This window comes from Rhinoderma darwinii, chromosome 4, assembly GCF_050947455.1.
Source record: "Rhinoderma darwinii isolate aRhiDar2 chromosome 4, aRhiDar2.hap1, whole genome shotgun sequence".
Lineage (NCBI taxonomy): Eukaryota > Metazoa > Chordata > Amphibia > Anura > Rhinodermatidae > Rhinoderma > Rhinoderma darwinii.
Window position 1 is genome coordinate 249,814,431 of NC_134690.1, and position 20,913 is coordinate 249,835,343.

At 44.2% G+C, this 20,913-nt stretch overlaps 1 protein-coding gene across 11 annotated transcripts in view; it reads right to left on the reverse strand.

Annotated features, from left to right (window-relative positions):
• Positions 1–20,913, reverse strand: part of EPB41L2 (erythrocyte membrane protein band 4.1 like 2) — a 192,063-nt gene that overhangs the window by 55,405 nt on the left and 115,745 nt on the right. For all 11 annotated transcript variants that reach the window (XM_075862372.1, XM_075862376.1, XM_075862373.1 and 8 more), the window contains exons 8-10: positions 18,894–18,981; positions 17,975–18,127; positions 1,646–1,743 (exon numbers count right to left, since the gene is read on the reverse strand). In XM_075862372.1, coding sequence (XP_075718487.1) covers positions 1,646–1,743; positions 17,975–18,127; positions 18,894–18,981 — 339 coding nt within the window. The remainder of the gene's footprint in view (positions 1–1,645; positions 1,744–17,974; positions 18,128–18,893; positions 18,982–20,913) is intronic.

Consider the following 20,913-nt stretch of genomic DNA (forward strand, 5'->3'; position numbering starts at 1 on the left):
TATTTACATAACAGATAGGGCATGCTGAGGGTTTGAAAATCTGCAGCATGCCTATAATCCGCTACGCATTTTTTACGCTGTAAGCAAAAGGGGTTTGTTAAAACTGCATTCACTTACATTGTATTGCACTTTATTGCAGAAACATGGTGTGGATTCCGCAACAAATGTGTAATGAGTGAACATAGCCTAAAAATACAGAACTGTTGTCTCCGTCTGGCTTCTTAAGAGTCTCCACGCACATTCATTTGCTTAGAATCTACGTTGAAAATGTAAAATCATTCACAATTGGAGTGCTATTGTGCTAGACACCAATGGATAGTGGAAATAAATTAATGAGTAAAAAGACTTAGCAATTTGCTATTCTTAAAGAGGCCAATGTATCTGCTAAATAGACTAAAAACTATAAGGTTGCAAAAACCTCATTCACATGCATAGTACGGTGCTTTAATTGTGGATTTTGGGTGTGAACTCCGCACAGAAAATCTGCAACTAATCCGCTGCATGTGCTTATGGCCTAAGCCCTTCGCTTCTACCCAAACATATTGAATCACCTGTACTAACAGTGAAGGGTAGAGAAGGAGAGGGGCCCAACATGGGCGACTTTACCGTTTTATATTTTGATATTGGACAGATCAGGTTTTTGCCCCACTTAGGTTAGGCTAAATTCACACTTGCGTTGTAAAATCCGTTACTCCGATTCATTTTTAGATCAGAGTAAGGATAAAAACAGATCTGTTTAAAAGCTAATTGAAATCAATGATTTTTAATTGCATCTGTTAGCATCCAATTGTGTCTGTTATGTTAGTCATCTGTTTTATTGTATTCCGTTTGCATCCGTTCTTTTGATATCAATGGGATTTTAAACAGTTCCATTTTTATCCTTTTCCGGATCCAAGCAACGGATGATACAACGCAAGTGTGAACTTAACCTGATCTGTAATCCAGATGTCAATACAGTAGAACAAATACTTGTTTATGCATTACGCTTACTATTTAGATGTTTTTTGTCATTGGGGGACAACTCAGATTTTTTTACTGTAGCACCTGGATGCGAAGCTAGACCAAGTTTGGTGTGGGCCCTCGGACAAGTGGCTAAATGGTGGGCCACTTCCCAGTAAAGCATCAGGTTGTCTGTTGACCCAGTCTCATATGTATGACCAGTTTTAAGAGGTTTTTTGGGAGCGGGGAGGGCGCTTTGTTAATAAGGAGTGACAGGGAAACTGAAGGGTATTGGTTAGGTTAAAGTACATTTTCCACATACAAGTGCTTTAAATCCCCAGAAAACCCCTTATAAGTGCTGCCAAACAGCACTATTATTGGCCGGATCCATGGATAATCTAATGGGATTTGTCCGCTTTTGGGCATGTTGAGTTATAAACTTTGAATCTGGCAGTGGTTGCCTCTCAGTAGTACAAACTCCCATGTCAGTTCTCGGAAGGAGTGGAGTGAACTAAGTGGGGGAGGTAGGTGGAGGTTTCTCCTCCCTATAATCCAGTTCTAAATGAATTCTGATATGTATCGTTATAATAACCACATCAATTATTAACAAGCTGTTTAAAACCAATTAAGACCGTTTTTCATAAATGTAATGGGGAATTGGTGCAAAAATGCTTGAGCTTCAAGGTAACATAATTATGAACAATACCTGTAGAATGTATGATGTTCCACACAAACTTTCCACAATCTCTTAGCCGCACGATGGTTTGGCAGTTTGAACCCAATGGTACTCTCAAACTGTTCCAGCTAGAAGAGAGACTATCAATTAGACTTGAAAATTCAGGGAATATACAAGTTACATACACACAGACCTGTTTTATTGCTAACCCGACAATTTAGTTTTTCAATCTCTTAACGAACGCATTTATTCTTTTTACAGGTGACACACATTTTTACAACTCAAACTTTGAATTTGTTCATTGTTGTGTTGTGTTTTAAAAGAGGAACACACAAACCAGTTAAACAAGTACAATCATATTAGGCTTCGTTCACAACTGCGTCAAGGCTCCGTTCCAACGTTCCGTTGAAACGGAGCCCTGACTGACAAACAAACCATAGGTTTCCGTTTCCATCATCATTGATCTCAATGGTGACGGATACGGTGCCAATGGTTTCCGTCTGTCTCCATTGTGTAAGGTTCCGTCGTTTTGACCGTCGACTACGGTAATTATCCAGTCAAAATTACGGTACCCTTGCACAACGGAGACAAACTGAAACCATTGGCACCGTATAAGTCACCATTAAACACTGTCCGCGGTTTTATACTGACCCATTCAGTTCTATTGGCCGCGGACACCTTTCTGTATCGCTACGGCTGGGTATCCGTGCCGTAGAACTGTGCCGGCAGTTTTGGAGCATGTCCGTTGTTTCGTGTTTTACGGGCCATACTCCCATACAAAGTATCCTCAGGATAGCTGATGGGTCGGTGTCCAACTCCAAGGACCCCCGCTGATCAGCTGTTTTGAAGGGGCCGCAGCGCTCATACGAGCGCTGCTTCCCCTTAATTTCTTCTTGCTCAACGTTTTACACGCATTCAGTGGCAATTCACAGGTATTGCAGCCTTTTCTCCCATTCACTTCAATGGGAGAAAAAGCTGCAATACCTGTGAATTGTCAATAAATGTGTCGAACATTCACAGTGAGCAAGAAGAAATGAAGTAGCACTCGTACGAAGGCCCCTTCAAAACAGCCGATAGGCGGGGGTTCCGGGAGTCAGACCCCGATCCATCAGCTATTGAAGGCCTATCCTGAGGAGAGGCCATACATTTTTAAAAATCGGATAGAAAACCCCTTTAAGCCTCGTATACACAAGCATAGGGTACCATTAAAGTAAATGGGCTAGCCTGCACTTTATGCATACGAGTGGTGCTGTCAAGGTTGGATTTACTCTGATAGCGCAAAACAATAGGACCATTTGAATCTACGGAAAAATTTTAAAAAAGTTACGGCTTTTCCTTGTAAAAGTATTAAAATATAGAAAAAAAAGGGGGCGTGGCCTAGCAGCAGATGTAAGAGGACGTGTGTGGCTGGAGCTCCTGCTGTATTCATCCTGAAAGTACAGATTTTCCCTGAATTACCCGGTAATATTCACCGATCTGGAGGCTGGGAGGCTGGAGGAGTCGGTACCGCTTAATACAGCTACAATGACCCGTTCTAAGAAGCAAAAAACGCCGCCGGCGAGTCCGGGGCCGAGGAGGCAAGATGGCGCCGAGGAGACTGAATGCAGGAGCAGGCACATGCGGTCTGAGGCGGCAGACAGGCTGGAGAGATTTGCAAGAACCCCTCGTGCGAGCGGATCTGCAGCAGGCAAGACGTCGGTGGCTGGCAGTGGGAAGGCAGACAACTTGGCCTCCGGTTCCAGATACTCCGTGCTGGGAGAGGACACGGTGAGTGAGGAGGAGGAAGAGCTGGGGAGTCAGCGGCGGGACAGGCATGTGGAGGAAGATGGCGGCAAAACGCATAGCAGGAGAGACCAGGTGAAGGAGCCTTCCCTTGCGGATATATTCGCTGCGGTAAAGCAGAACTCCTCAATTTTATCTGTGCTGACCGGGCAGGTGGGAAGCCTGAAGGAAGATATACTGCTGTTACGTAATGACTTACAGAAAGTGGCAGAAAGAACCACAGTTATTGAGGGGAGAGTGTCTGAAGTGGAGGATGTTCTGCCGGAGCTCAGGCGGGATGTGCAGTCTCAGTCCTTGGCGGTGGTGGCCCTGCAGGCTAAGGCGGATGATTTAGAGAATCGGCTACGCAGAAACAACGTGCGTTTGGTTGGAGTGCTGGAAAAAACGGAGGGCAATAACTCGGATGAGTTCTTTGAAAAATGGCTGCTGGAGCAGTTTGGCCGGGATGAATTGTCTCCTTTATATGCCGTTGAAAGAGCGCACAGAGTGCCTACCAGACCGGGACCACCGGGGAGGCCCCCGAGGCCGGTCCTAGTGAAGCTGTTGCACTACAAGGACAGAGATAAGATCCTGAGGAAGGCAAGGGAACGGCAGGATATCTCCATCAATGGCGCCAAAATATCCTTTTATCCGGATTTCTCCGCGGAGGTGCAGAAGAAGCGGCTGCAATATTGGGATGTAAAGAAACGTCTGAGGAACTTGTACATACCATATTCCATGATGTATCCGGCCAAATTGCGGGTGGTTGCTTTTGGGACTGCTTCATTCTTTGAGAACCCCAGAGAGGCTGCAAGATGGCTGGATAGCAATGAGGCACGGTTGCGGAGACCGGCTGGAGAAGAAGATGCGTGAAAGCCCGCCTGGGCGGTGAAGTCTGGAGCCATGTTGGCGTTTATGGGACTGTAGCATATTATATGTTATTATGCAGGTCTCCGAAGTGTGTGAACACCCTTGTCTGAAACACCGCAGGGTGGTATCCTTTTAACAAAAATGGCCGCACCTGACGGCAATGTTATTGAGGGAATGTTACTGGGTACCTAATGTATCTGTAAACTCTGCTCATTGTGTGGGAATGTTTAATACATGCGAATAGCAGTGGGAGCCAGCGCTCACTGGAAGTGGTGAGAAAGTTAAACGGTTCAAAGAGAAGATGCCAGTAGGGCATGTTAAAAGTTCGCACTATGGTGCGTTTCTGCTGGATAGGAGAGACAGTACATGTCGCTCTGACCCTTTTCGGAGGGGAGGTTTTGTTGGGGGGGGAGGGGAGGAGGGAGGGAACGCACGGCCTAATATCTTGACTGGAGCAGGTTGGAGGAGTAACAGATTTCTTAAAAATATGACGCCTGATGGGATCGGTTAAATGTCTATCCTGGAACGTCCGGGGAATACGGGAAGCTAGGAAACGGCAGGCAATCTTTAACTGGGTTAAACAACAAAATGCCCTGATAGTGGGGCTGCAAGAAACGCATCTGACTAGAGAGTCTGTATCCTTATTGCAGAGAGTGTGGATCGCACATGGGTTTCACTCTTTTCATACGACTTATTCCAGGGGGGTGAGTCTGCTGATACACAGGAGTCTCCCCTTTGTCTGTCATTCATCCTTTTCTGATGAGGAGGGGAGGTATGTGGGAGTGCATTGTACTATATATCACTGGGAGTGTATTCTGGTAGTGCTGTATATCCCTCCGCCATATTCTAGCACTGTACTGAAACGAGTTACGGAGAAACTCTCCAGGTGGCCTGAGGTACCGCTAATTGTGATGGGGGATTTTAATGCAGTGATGTCTGAAGGGTTGGACAGGTTTCATAGAGGAGGAGGAGGGCAAAGAAGAGATCTGACCGCCTTTGGAAGATTAATGGAGGAATTGGGTCTGCGGGATATTTGGAGAGATAAACATCCAGGGGTGAGGCAATACTCGTGTGCATCATCCACATTTCAGTCACTTTCCCGAATAGACATGGTAGCATGCTCAGCTTCAGCGGTGCCGTACATAGCGCAAATAGAGTACCTACAGAGGGCATTGTCAGACCACTCTCCGATGGCGGTGACGCTGGAAGTGGGTGTAAGGCATACCAGGAACCCCGGGAATTGAAAGCTGAATGCGTTTTGGTTAAGATTAATGGATGGTGAGGAAATACGGAACCTGATAAAAGAATATTTTAATTTTAATACGGAGTCGGTGCCGCGGGGAGTGTTGTGGGATGCCATGAAAGCCTGGCTGAGAGGAGTATTCATTCAAAATATTAAACGAATTAAAACTAAATCCAGGCAGTTGGGAGAAAGTTTAGAGGAGCGGGTGACAGAAACAGAAGGGAGACATGTAGAAGAGGGGTCCGAGGAGGTACTCAGACATTGGGTGGAGGCACAGACGCTGTTAAAAAAATCACCAACTAACAATGGCGGATAATAAACGACTATTCCTTAAACAGCAATATTATGAAGAAGGGGAAATGGCGGGGAGATTACTCGCTAGGATGGCAAAACCGCATGGGGGCAATAATTTCATTCATGGCCTTAGGGGGGAGGGTGGAGACAGACACGGGGCAAATCCTGCAAATATTCCAGCGGTTTTATACTGACCTATATACATCCAAAGTGCATTACAACACACAGCAATTGGACGAGTACCTGGGAAACATTAATTTGCCTACCTTGGGCCGGGAGGACCGTGAAAGTTTGGAGACCCCTATTTCACTAGAGGAGTTGGAACAGGCGATAAGAGATATGGCAAATGAGAAAGCTCCGGGTCCAGATGGGTTACCGGGGGAAATTTATAAGGAATATGGGTCGGAACTAGCGCCAGAATATTTGAGTACTTTGCAGGATAGTTTTGACAGAGGTAAATTACCAGACTCCCTATATGAGGCTACGATAGTGGTTCTCCCAAAAGAGGGGAAAGACAGCCAACTACCGGAGTCCTACAGACCAATATCCTTGTTGACATCGGATGTCAAGATCTTGGCAAAGATATTGGCACTGAGGCTGAACAGGGTGGTACAGCATGTTGTGCATGAAGACCAATCGGGGTTCATGCCCTCCAAATCGACAGCGGTCAACCTCAGGCGGCTGTTTTTAAATCTTCAGGTGGCACCGGATGAGCAAGGAGGAAGGGCGGTGCTAACGTTAGATGCTGCAAAAGCGTTCGACTGCGTAGAATGGGGGTATTTATGGCGGGTAATAGAAAAGATGGGATTCGGCCCTAACTTCGTAAAGTGGGTACAGTTGCTGTATGTGGCCCCTACAGCCCGCATACGGGTGAATGGTACAATGTCTGAGAAATTTTCACTGGCCCGGGGTACACGACAGGGGTGCCCACTTTCACCATTACTATTCGCCTTGGCGGTAGAGCCACTGGCGTGCCTCATAAGACAGGAGGAACGTATAAGAGGCTTGCAATATGGGGAAATGGAGGAAAAAATTTCATTATATGCAGACGACATTTTAATATATATGACGGACACGGAGAATACACTGCAGGTAGTAATGGATACGATCACAAGGTTTGGGGAGTTCTTGGGATTAAATATTAACTGGACCAAGTCTGCTTTGATGCCACTTGATACAGTGAATATTGTAGATACTGGAGGGGGGATCCGGATTCCGATAGTTTCTGAATTTACGTATCTAGGGGTTAAGGTGACAGCTAGGGTCCAAGACTATATGTCTTTGAATGTCTCACCACTGCTGCTTAAGGTGAAACAAAAAGGTGGATGTCTGGAACAGGCTCCCGCTCTCTGCTCTGGGGAGGACTAACCTAATCAAGATGATCCTCATGCCTCAAGTTTTATACATTCTTCATAACTCCCCAGTATGGATACCTAAGCACTGGTTCAGACGCTTGCACAATCTCTTTCGGGATCTGGTATGGAAAAAAGGGGTTCCAAGGATTAAATTAGAGAAATTGCAATTGCCCAAAGATGAAGGGGGGGTCGGGCTGCCAAATGCCTGGATATATTACCTGGCTGCCCAGAGCCAACAATTTAAGGGATGGGAGGACACAGAGACTTGGGGTGCCAGTGCACGTTTATTGTCATACATGGGGGGAGGACATAATCCACTAGAGAGTCTGGAAGCGCATACCTTTAAGAGATTGGCGAGTGCTAAACCAACGTTACTCCTGATACATAAAGTATGGTGGCAATGCAAACAGATCCTGGGAGTGGGAATGTGCACCAAATATACTCCCCTATGGCATAATCCGGTCCTGTGGGAATTATACCAATTAGAGGGCATGCAAAACTGGGAGTTGGCAGGGGTTAGACGAATACAACACTTATATGATGATAACGGGCTGAGATCATTTCAGCAGTTGAAGGACCTATTTCCACTAGAGAACAATATGTTTTATCAATATTTGCAGATCCGTCATGCCCTACAGGCGCAGGTAGTGGACCTGACGGTCTGTGCTCTCGGGGTCCTGGAGTATGCGGGAAGGGCTGACACGACCAAAGGCCTGATCTCAATGGCGTACAGGAGCTTGCTGTCCAAACACCTGGGAAATCCAATGATGCTGGTAAAAGCGAAATGGGAACGGGATGTTGGTCCATTGACTGAGGAGGAGTGGGAGGAGATATTAGCATCCACATGTCACTTATCGCTCAGTCTGGCGCAGAGGAGATCACAACTCTTCCTGATACACAGAGTGTATCGAACCCCGTGGGTATTAAAGCAGATGGGTATTAGAGCGGATGCTAAATGTCCTAGGTGCACGGAAGAGAAAGCGGATATACTGCATATGTTTTGGTCATGTGAGGCTCTGAGGACCCTATGGGGGGAAGTATTGGATCTGATAAAACAGGTGTATGGTCGGGAATTGGCGGCAGACCCTAAAGTTATGTTGTTGGGAGTAGTGGGAGAAATGGAGAGTGACAGAATGGCAAACCTGGCAATTGCCAAGATATTATATCAAACAAGGAAATGCATTGCTAAACACTGGCTGGATGAGGAGCCACCAGGGATGAGGGAAATTGTAGGAATGGTGAACTATAATATCCTGATGGAGCATAAGATATTTTCTAAAAGGGGCACGGAAAAAAAATTTGAGAAACAATGGAGCAGATGGATGGCTTGTCCTGAGGTGCTGTCACCTGAACTAAACAGAATAAGGGCGGGAGTTGTCTGAGGAACTGGAGATGGTAGAGTCTGGAGCAAAAAGGGGTGGTGGGGAAACTTGATAAGAGAAATGTGCTCTGGCCAGGATTGGTACTAGAAACAAAGGGCAGAGATATAGTGGGGGACCGTGCGGGGAGGGGGGTAAGGGGGGGGAAGTTGGGGATTTTCTGATATGCTGTCATTATTGTATACGATGCTGGAAAATTGTAATGTGAATGTTACTATGTTATTTCTTTTATGTGTTCGTAACAATAAAATTGGTTTGATTTTAAAAAAAAAAAAATAGAAAAAAAAAAAACTATATATACACTTGGTATCGTTTTAATTGTACTGACCCAAAGGATAAAGTTAAATGGTTTTAATTGCACAGTGAATTCTGTAAAAACGAAGCGCAAAAAACAATGGAGGAACCGCTGCTTTTTTCCATTTTCTACGCCAGAAATAAATTTTTTCCCTATTATCTAGTATATGGCACAATAAATGGTGCTACGAAAAACTACAACTCATCACGCTAAATTCAAGCCCTCATAGGACTATAGATGAAAAAATGAAAAAGTTATGAATTTTGTAAGGTGGGGAGGATAAAACGAAAATCTGAAAGTTGTTTACGACGGGAAGGGGTTAAAGACCGTTGACAGACATTCACTGGTGTTTTGTATTAGAGCGGGGGTAATGTCTTGGGAAGAGGAATTGGGTGTCCTCAATGTAGAGATGGTACTGTAAGTCAAATCTGCTGATGGTTTGTTTAATAGGGGCTGTGTAGAGAGAAAAGAGGAGTGGAACTATAAAATGCGTACAAGCCATTATTGTCTAACACTGGGGCATTATATCAGAACTCTATGAAGTCTGCTCTCCACATACTCAATGTCTTCATGAGAATGTTGCTCTGAAAATATGAGCTTTAAAAGGTGTAAATAGATTTGCTTCTCTGGAAACCACTATTTAACACCTAGAGGTTTAAAAAAACGAAAGGCGAAAATAAATACTGGCATCTGAAATAGGTGCTTGTTGGTGGAAACTTCTTTGGGAGTAAATGGATTATCCTTATCTCCATGAATAAAAAAAACGACACTTCTCTGTCCTGGGGAGTGTAAAGGAATTTCCCTTTATGAATGTTAACGTTCTGTGCACATATTGTTTTCGTCATAGGATCATACTAAAGCCTTGGTTAACCTACTGATGTATGGGAGTTGCATATTACAGAAGTTTTCAGGAGTCACAAGCATGTTGAGGTTTTACAAAGTGCTGAATCATTAGTTGCGTGGCTTGATAGCTATTTGAGCAGACATGCAGTGACCGAGCTCCCAGGGACCGTTTGCTAATCCCGTAGTTATCCCTGCGATCCTGATCTTTACAACCTGCAATTACCTTGTGGGTGTAGCTAGACCAGCTCACCAAGTTTTCGTCTAATCATCTTTGTCTCCTTCCCGTTTACGGGCACGAAGTTCCCTAAGTTGCCATCCTTGTTAGTCTGGTAGTGTGAGCACCTTCCCTCTGGGACTGCCATTAACGGGACTTCCTAGTCACCCGCATGGCATCAAAGTACTCGGCTTCTTCTACTTTCTCCCTTCAGGGGTCCAGTGGCGCAGACTCAAGTGTTGCTCCTCGCAGCCGCTTCCTAGTAGGACAAATGAACGGCACACGAGCAGTGCTGTAACCGAACGTGATATTATTCTCCTGCCTCACAGTAAGCGGACTAGCAATCACCTGCTTGCCACTACTATAGTCTGCCGCCTCAGACATTCCTGCATCTGTCAGGTGGCGTGGGACTGGGCGGTACTTACCAACTGCCGATGCCATCTTGCTCTGGCCCAGCTGATGCCAGGACTGACCATAGACCACAGAGAGGCCTGGATACAGAACAGTGTGCAACTCCCTATCCCAGGTGACACCCTTTCCATTAGGAGTTGGGAGTGAATTCCAACCTACCCTACCTGAAATCCCCTTTAATTTGTGACTGTAAGACTTTAAAGTGTAGCTAAACGTTTGACAAACTTCTGACATGTCATAGTGACATGTCAGAAGTTTGGTGGGGGTCCGAGCACTGTGACCCCCACCAATTTCTAGTATGAAGCATCTGAAGTGCTCCTGTGAGCGCTCAGTCGCTTCGTGTCTGTTCGGCTTTTACCGGAAATAAATGTATCGGTGTACGGACTCAATAGAAAGTCTATGAGCCTGTACTCGATACATCGGCCTTCCGGAAAAAGCCGAAGAGACACGAAGCGGCTGAGCGCTCTCAAGTGCTTCAGCTGCTTCGTTCTAGCGATTGGTGGGGGTCTCAGTGCTCGGACCCCCACCAATCCAAACTTCTGACATGTCACTTTGACATGTCAGAAGTTTGTCAAGCGTTTAGCTACACTTTAAAGAGGCTCTGTCACCAGATTTTGCAACCCCTATCTGCTATTGCAGCAGATCGGCGCTGCAATGTAGATTACAGTAACGTTTTTATTTTTTTTAAACGAGCATTTTTGGCCAAGTTATGACCATTTTTGTATTTATGCAAATGAGGCTTGCAAAAGTACAACTGGGCGTGTTTACAGTAAAAGTACAACTGGGCGTGTATTATGTGTACACATCGGGGCGTTTTTACTTCTTTTACTAGCCCAGCTTCTGGCAGTGCACAGACACATAGCGTGTTCGAGAGATCACGCTGTGACGTCACTCACTTCCTGCCCCAGGTCCTGCATCTTGTCGGCCACATCGGCACCAGAGGCTACAGTTGATTCTGCAGCAGCATCAGCATTTGCAGGTAAGTAGCTACATCGACTTACCTGCAAACGGCGATGCTGCTGCAGAATCAACTGTAGCCTCTGGTGCCGATGTGTCCTCGCTCGTCCGACACGATGCAGGACCTGGGGCAGGAAGTGAGTGACGTCACAGCGTGATCTCTCGAGAACACGCTGTGTGTCTGTGCACTGCCAGAAGCTGGGCGTTGTGAAGAGAAGTGGATGATACTTCTCGTCAGAACGCCCAGCTAGTAAAAGAAGTAAACACGCCCAGATGTAACACACATAATACACGCCCAGTTGGACTTTAGCAAGCCTCATTTGCATAAATACAAAAATGGTCATAACTTGGCCAAAAATGCTCGTTTTTTAAAAATAAAATCGTTACTCTTATCTACATTGCAATACCGATCTGCTGCAATAGCAGATAGGGGTTGCAAAATCTGGTGACAGAGCCTCTTTAAGCCATCTTAAAGAGACCAAACAAATTCCACAGCCTCCATATTGACTGCCGACTCCCCCTCACTTTAGAAGTTACAATCTACTCCCCGTTTGCACGCTTCCCGAGCAGTTAATGTTTTTTTTCCTCAGAGGTGGTACAAATGCATTATTTTCTCATTGTTGGTGACGCCACTTCTCCGCTGACTTTGAGAGGGTACTGTGTTTAACTTTGTGCTCAAATGGTGGGAGGAAACAGACAAAAGCAGGTCTCGCCAAAATCGCTCTGCCATTGGGGCTGCAGCTTACTATGCGCTTGGTGAGGACCCAATGCCTCCAACTGACCAGTTTGTTACAGATAAATTATTATTTCTAAATGACTATGGTACAGTACAACGCATAGGCTCCAATGCAGCGGAGAGAACCCTCCACCTCATTATTTGAAGGCTTCCCGAGCACATCTCCACAACACTCCCCTTGCTTATCACAGCCTCCCTCCGGTCAAGTTGACCTAAGATTCTCTGAAACCCTTGCTGCCATAAATAGGTGCCAAAATATGCTGGTGACTAAAGTTGATGACCTCAACTAGCATTTTGTGACCCATAAGCACGACCTTCAGAAATTGCACGAAAGAAATAAAGAATCCGAAAGACGCATCTTTAATATAAAAGACGCCCAGAGACCTATCCCTGATCAAATATCCACCCTGCAGAGGGCAGCTTCCGTTGACCATGAAAAGAATTCTGAGAATCGACTGGCGGAACAATGTTCGGATTGTGGGCCTCCCAGAAAAAAAGGAGTATGAGATGACTAAGTCCCCTTTCTGGCTGAAAGTTTTGCTGGACAAGTCTATTTTTCCCCCTGTCGTCACCAATGGGATGGCACATAGTGTCTCAGCACGATCAGGCCCTACCCTAGACCTCTTCTTGCTAGTTTGCTATAAATCAGGATGCTATCCTGAGAGCGGTCTGTATAAAAGGTGAAATTATCTATACTGGATCTAGAGTCTCCTTTTATCCAGTCTTTTCTGTCGCTATTCGGAAGCGGCACACTAGCTTTAAGAAAGCTTGAAGTAAACTAATAGAAGATAATATATAAATAATCAGAGCAACACCAAATAATAGTCAATGGTGGGTGCAAAGCCCACAGCTTGTAGCCTGCATGCCTTAAGTATACAATAATATGAAGATAGGCAGAACTCCAAAGAGAAGTGAGAAAAAATTTTGGACTTTGGCAGCGTTTTTTGTCTTTGTGTCCAGGTCCTCTCGAGAGATATAGGGAGGGATCAGTCTTGTCCTTGTCTGCCGACAGCTGAAAAGAGAGCGTGCGCGCACACACACACTCTCCTCTCTCCAGCTCTTGCTCTAACACGGTCCATAGCGGATTGGACAATGTCACAGCCATAGTAACACGCCCCCTTGCCATTACACGCTCCATTGACAGTTCAGGGGGTTATTTAAATATTGGGCGCCAAATATAACGGCACCGATATCTAATCGGAAGAGGGTAGAAAAAAAAAAAAAAGTGCCCAAGGGTTTGTGCAGCCCTGCCCATTACATGCTGCACATGTATGGGCAGGTGAAAGGTTCTCTTTAAATTATAGTCCCAGGAGGGTTGCTAGAGTTTATTAGCTCAGACATATCCCAATCCTTTCCCTTGAGGAGAGGCACAAGGCATGGGTGTCCTCGACTCCACCCCCCCCCCTCCGTCCGTTTTCCATGGCGATCAAGCCATTGGCTGTAGCAATTGGTCAGTCCAAATCCACCAAGGGCATTCCCTGGGGCTCCATTATTGGAAAAGTCTCTGTAGGTTGTTGATACCCTGGTTTATCTCGAAGGCGCTCGTCCTTTCATGGTTTCTCTGTTGGACCTCATTGGACTGTTTGGCTCCTACTCTGGCCTTTGAGCCAATTGGTCCAAACGCGCTCTCTTTGTTGAGCCCGACAACCTCTACACTTTTTGTAACCTAATGATCTGCTTTATGTTAACCAATTAAACATTTAGGCGTTCAGATAGCTGAATTTGGATCTTCTCCTTGAGGCTAATGATGCTTCCTTTATCTCTGTTGGGCAGAACAAACCTCTTCAAATTATTTGTACCTCTCATGCTAGTCCGGTTTCCCTTACCCTTGCATACTTCCACAGAATAGACTGTATTCTTTGTTCAGGGGAAACCACACCGACTTAGCTTAGCGACACTAAAGGTGTCCATAGATACAGGTGGTCTTGCAGAGTCTAATTTGAGGTTCCATTTTTCGGCTGCCCAAATATTCTATGCTAACTGGGGGCTAGAGACAAAATTTGAGCAATGCTGCTACAGCCCAGTACAGACCCTTTCTCGGCTCTTCTCAGTGTCTATCTATTTTCATTTACCGATCTAAAACTTCCTGTAGGTCTCGTCTGCTCGAATTGAAAGTGGTGGCTTATGCATGGACAGTGGATAGGACTTCCTTCAGAAGCAACCAACTCGAGCAATCTCCTTTGTGGCACAATCCCCAACTTCCACCATTCTCAGACGATTCAGCAGGCAGGTTCTAGGCAAGAAAGACCTAGGTTGAAATACCTAGGCCAAATAGGACTTCGCAACCTTTCCCACACCTTTGCTTCCTTTCTTCAATTGCCTAATTTTGCACCCCTTCAATACATCCAGTTCGTCACGCAGTTCATGCACAGTTTGTATCTCTCCAAGTGCCGCTGGCTTCCTCTAAGCCGGCGGCTTGGTCTCCTGACCTAGTAAAGCTCTCGATGTGTATTTACTGGTCATTCCAGTGTGACCAAGCCATTTGATAAAGCCCATCTAAATGGAGAGAAGATCAGCAAAGCTAGAGTATGATGACTAAGAAGTAGTAATTGTTTATTTCCTGCCCACCATAGTGAGTTCTAGGGATATCCTCATACTGTACAGATTTACCCACAAGGTTTATTGCACCCTTGTTTAACTGTGGAAAATTGGCATCTCGCACTCCGATGCCTGTTTTTGATGTGGTGGCATTACTGGGACTTTAACCTGGAGCAGGACCAAACTGCATGAATAATGTCGTGCTGGTCCTGTATGTTACTTTCTGCACTCCCTCTTTCATGTTACTAAGATCCTATCCCCCCAAATCTGCCTTTTAGGGAACACCGATTATGTGGTGCAAACGCCTTATAAAATAAATTTTTCGGATGTTTTTTTTCCCACTAGGAAGCTAGTAATAATTACACGAAATCAACTAACACACCATAGATATCAACTTGGATTGGTCTGGTAAATGCATATGTGCGTTTTCTACAAAATCCTTTAGATGTCTAGGAAATGCCTGCATAATTTTGAAAAAGTTTGGACTTCCTGGCTTGCAGGGCCCGAGACTGTTCCTTAAGGGACTCCTCCTTTGGTTGACAAGTAAACAGCTGCAATTTTTGGAATACTGTGATGGTGCATATACTGTGTTGCCAGAGTGGGTGGTTGGTGTGTTAAGGTGCCGACTGTTGTCTTGGTCTGTTATGTGGATGTGTATAATTTTTTTTTATCTGGCACTGTATTAATGCAATGGGATGGGGAGGAGTATCTTTGACACCTGCTGATCTATATGTAATGAATCCAATTATTAGTTATATGAATGCCGTTCACTTAATTGATAAATTGACTGCCTGATTAGAACGATTAAAATTGAATTTTAATAGTAGATTATAAAATATGGCTCATATGGCCCAATTACAAGATATGTTCAGGCTCAGACGAAGTGGTCAGGGATAGGAGATGATAAAGCTCTCCTCTTATAGTATAAAGCCTTGACGACAACTTGCTGAGAAAAATGAATGATTCCAGCCCACCGGGCTCACAGCATATGGTCAAAGTGAAAGAAGTCAGTCCTGGTTGTAAGACTGCTCCTAGGAGATACTCCGATCAATGCTGCAATACTTGTAACAACCCTACGCGTTTCAGTGTCACTGATAAGCGTGACACATCATCAGGGATTGTGTGAATTAATTAGTTGCCGGTTTAAGCACAATTTTGTGCTAACATTGTTTCTGCCGGCTCGTGCACGACTGATACAAATGGCCGCACACGAGCCGGCGAGACTGGGAGCATATGAAGGGCTAGAGCCCTCTCCCTGCACTGACGAGGCTGTCAACTCACCACCAATCGCATGCAGACACGTCACAGCAGTGACGTATCGGGACTGTGGCGAGCCCCCTGACAGCCCGGCCAATCAGGCTGAAGTATGACGACAAGGCGTCTCGTAACCCTGGAGACCTAAAGCTGACCACAAACAGACTACGGGACAATCATAGACTTGGTACAGATGGTAAGGGAAATAATATAGCGACGATCAGCAGACCATCCTATATATTCTAAACGGATCGATCTTGTAGAGATGCAAAATCCGGCCATAAGATGCACAAATAGCCCTAATTAACAGTACCCATTATCAAAAGAAATAATGTTAATAAACAATCGCAAGAGAACCCTGTAGCAGTGTAAATAAGGGTCACCAATAGTTATTGAAGATAAACACTATAAAAAAAATCTGTATAGAGAATCTGAATTCAGGTACTGAATTGAGCCAAATAGCCATACATTATCAATTATCAATGAGTATGATGTTATAGGAAAAACGCATGAGAACCCTACAACAGTGTGAACAAGGGTCCACCAAAGTTCATTGTACACAAACACGGTTAATGTTGTTAGAAACGCCAAGTATAATAGTTGGGACAGATAAACCACTCACAGAAACGGATATATGACACGTAGAAATGTCGCATCTCATCCACACATGGTGTAGCTCTTAAATTGACGCTCACAGGAAACATGCATAGGAGATCTGCTCATTAAGGCCAGCAGGGCTCATGGTTTGCATGCGAAAGATCCACTGCGCTTCCTTCTGTAAGATCTTTTTATCATGGTCACCACCTCTTGCCAAGGGTTTAACATGTTCAATCCCTTGAAATTTTAATACCAGAGAGTCACCATGATGACATTCCCATACATGCCGCGACACCGGGGTGTCTTCCTTTCTCCTTATATCCCCAATGTGGTCCCTGATCCTTCTCCTAAATTCTCTCTTGGTTTTACCTATATACTGTAGTTGACACCCACACGTAATAAGATAGACTACACCTTTGGTCTTACAGTTGATATAGGATCTATTTTCAAAGACCTTGCCAGTCTTGGTGCTTTTGAAGTTTTTACTGCAAAGAATCGAGTCGCATGCCTTGCAAGAGCCACATCTATAGCTACCATTAAACCCCCTGTCCAACCAGGTGTTAGGTTTATTCTGTGTGCTCATGTGGCTATGTACCAGACGGTCTTTTATATTGCGCCCTCTTTTGTATGTTATAAAGGGAGAGTCCCCTACCAGATTCCCGACATCAGGGTCAGCTTTCAAAATGCCCCAGCACCTCTGCAGGATTTCTCTAATCTCCTTATTGGCAGAGTCATAGGTACCAATAATACGTATAGTGTCGTCATCCTTAATACGTGATTTATTGTGAAGGTCATTTCGGTTACAACCAAGTGCATTCTGATAGGCTTGTTTGAGAACATGTTTCGGATACCCTCTTCGTTTAAACCTATCCTCCAGTTCACTCGCTGATATTTTATAGTCCGATATTGTGGAACAATTTAGTCTCGCCCTAAGGAACTGGCCCTTGGGTATTCCACGTTTAAGGTTAACCGGATGGCAACTTTCCCATCTGAGGAGACTATTCGTGGCAGTTTTTTTACAGAACATATTGGTTTGAATATTCCCAGATGGTGTTTTGGAGATCATAATATCAAGGAACGTGATCTTGCGGTCATTGATCTCACACGTAAAAAATAGACCCAAATCGTTCACATTTAGAATCGCCACGAATTCCTCAAATTGTGCCTTCGTACCTTTCCAGAGAATCAGAATATCGTCTATGAATCTCAGCCATAGCAAAATGCACGATGTCCATTTTTCCATTTCCTCATTAAAGACAAATTCTTGCTCCCACCAGCTCAGGTAGAGATTGGCATATGTGGGAGCACACGGGCTTCCCATAGCTGTTGAATATTTCTTGAAGGGCAAGGGCACACAGTTTCAGACTCATAATGATTTCGTTGGAATACTGCTTAGATTCATTCTAGAGCATAATTTTTTCATGTTTGACCAAAAGATGTACCACCAGCTCAGGGGTGTGGCTATGGGAAGCCCGTGTGCTCCCACATATGCCAAAACTTCAATCAGCAGCTTATTCCCCTTTTCCTCTAAATAAACATTCCCCCCTCCGCTTTGAGAGCGAGAGCTGTCTATTCGTCTAAAAACTATCCAATGTGCTTTAGCTCAACTTACCTCACCAGGTCTCACTTTAATGAAAAAATTGCTGCGCTTGTAAGAAATTTTCAGAATCTTGGGCCAGGCAAAACGATTAATTCGAAGTCTGTCTTTATAAATGAGTAGTCCATTTGCACAAACACCCAGCATTATATCCACAGCTTCAGAGTCCTATAAAGGTAGAAGAAGGTTTATAGTGTGCAATGAAAACAATGTGCAAACGTGTGGTATAGAGGTTTCATTTTGATCATAGGCCCTAGAATAAATAGAACCCGTACATAATTTACACCTACAAAATGTCTGGAGCCTTAAAATACTGGCATACATAGTATGGTAGATCCTAATAAATCCCATTTACTGATCAAAGGTTAGGAAGGTTTTTAGTTTTTTTTCTTAAACTGGTAGAATAGCACAACATACTAGACTATTCTGTCCCTCAAAAGCAATAAAAAGTGTGGAAGTGTGAACAAATGGTCAGTCCGAAGGCCCTTTTACACAGGCCAATGAGAAGTCGAACAAGCGGTTGTACGAATGCTCGTTGGTTGGCTGATAGCGTATTTTATGCGGCTCAAAAAATGGTCGCTTTTCGGCAGCACATCTCTGCGTGTAAACAGGGATGTGCTGCCGACAAAATACAAAATGTATCGTTGGGCCCCATGCATTCCGATCATTGCAGAAGAAAGCACACAAATATAGACTACACCAAAAAATTCTGCAAAAACTAGCACATAATCTGTTTGTATGTATATTTTTATTACCATGGATATGAAATAGATGGATAATGTTATAATATATTTACACTACAGCGACAAATATTCGTCACCAGTCCTGTAGAGAAATGATAAAGGTTAAAGTTGGTCTGTCCTTTTGATACGAATGTACAGAGGTCCAAAAAAAAATAAAAATAAAAAAAAAGTAGTAAAAACAAATACTATACCTTAGCACGATGCAGATCCACGCCATACATTGATAATTTCTTTGCATTTTCTACAAAAGTAATATCCGATTGCGCTGGTGTAAGACCTCTAGAAAGGACAATAACAAGTTTCAACATACAGAAAGGGGCACCAAGAAGTGATTCTTAACAAATGACTTTTATATTTGTATATTACAGGGGTTGTCGAAGTACATATTTGTATGTTACAGGGGTTGTTTTATCCCACCAGATTAACTGATCACCGATCCAAGTGTTTGATCGCCACTGATCAAGTGTACTGGGGTCCCGAGCCCCCTGAATGACCAGAGGGGCGGTCGCACATGTGAGGAGATATAAAAATGTGTTTAAATGTAAAAAAAATAATTAAATAGACCATTTTCTGAGGATACATTCCCTAGTCAAGGACTGCATTATGAGGCACCTGACCCCAAACCGTTTGAAAGCTCAATAATAAAATGAAAATTGATAATCATATAGAATTTTGTCAAAGTTATAGGTTTGCTCAACCAAGGAATCGGATGTTCACCAATTTGCTTTATTGGTACATCAAGGCCCCGTGCACACAAGACGGAAATGCTGCAGAATTTATGCGGATTCTCAGAATGTCAATTTGTCTTACGTAAATGAAGTGAAATTTCCTGACAGAAATGCTGCAGCATGTCCATCCTGTGTGCATGTAGCCCAAGTATGAAAGGCCGTTTATGACATTTATCTGACTCTCTATGTAACCATTGGTTTCATTCCATACTGAAAATATCAATTGAAATTCAACTTAAAACTGGTTTCCAATTGTAAAGATTCATCAAAGAGTTAAAGAATCTGCAAGCTCTAAGCGTCTGAATATGCACCAGAGGTTCGATAGCCGCCTAGCAACAGGCCTAGCCACCAGTAGTATCACGGTACATCACTAATCTCAATGTACAGACAAGTGTTAACAGGAGTGCTGGTAGCCATGGTGCGAATGCCCACTACCAGTACTACTTATCCCCTACATCATGGAGGTTAAGATGGCAGGCCCAAGATTCCAGTCCCCAGTGTTGAAATGAGAAGTAAATGGAAAGTGCAACTCTTTTTTGGAGAAGGAGGGTGTCCGAACAAAACAGATTCATTTTTGTTCTTGTTGACATTTGTATACAAAAGACACCCTGAAACAGTTGCAGGTTGTCCAGTTGTTTTGGGAATATCACAAGAAACCAATATTGCTGGAGAGGTCAGTGTTATTGTAAGTGTTCCATTTGTATCACCAAAGCTCTACATAAAGAATACTGCAAAGTGTTATACTGGCAATATACATGAAAAACTGCCAGCCGAACACTTGATGAGCCGACCGTTATTTCTCCCGACTCCACCATAAACATGAATGCTTGTGCCCAATTTGGCTCTACTGCTCTGTTGGGCTGTTCTAGACTGGAGGACCTTCTAGGTGCTCCTGACCTTACGAGAATCCGCACACAAACTTATGTGCTACTGCTGTCCTATGGACGGAGACCTTTGGAAAGGTAATGGGTGGGATTAAAAAGATATCCCTGACCTGGAGGAGGAGTGGATCTCTAATTTTTTGATTCAGTTACAAGTGCTAGAGATTTTCTGATATAAATCGGATATACTACACACCGGTCAGACTCCAGAGAATTGGAGCTTCTACTTCAGATAGATGTTTTAGGTGTCAATCTGATGTTGGCATATATTTACATTGTGTGTGGCTGTGTCCTAGGATATAATCGCCCTTTAGGTCAGAGGTACTGGAGTTCCTTCATGTCCACTTCGGGTTCCCTCGACTCCTCACCCCCCAGACATGCCTATTGGGCATTATGAATGAGGTTGTGCAAGACTATTATGAAAAAAATATTCTTTAGATTTGTTTTGTTCTGTGCTAGAAAAGTTACGATTATGGCTTGGAAAGCCACAGTGTGTCCAAGTAGGGAACAGTGGTTGCAGCTGGTAAATAAATACGTACCTATGTATCAGAGATTGTAGCTCAAAAGAAAATGTCCTGATAAATGTAGGGAGATCCGGTCCA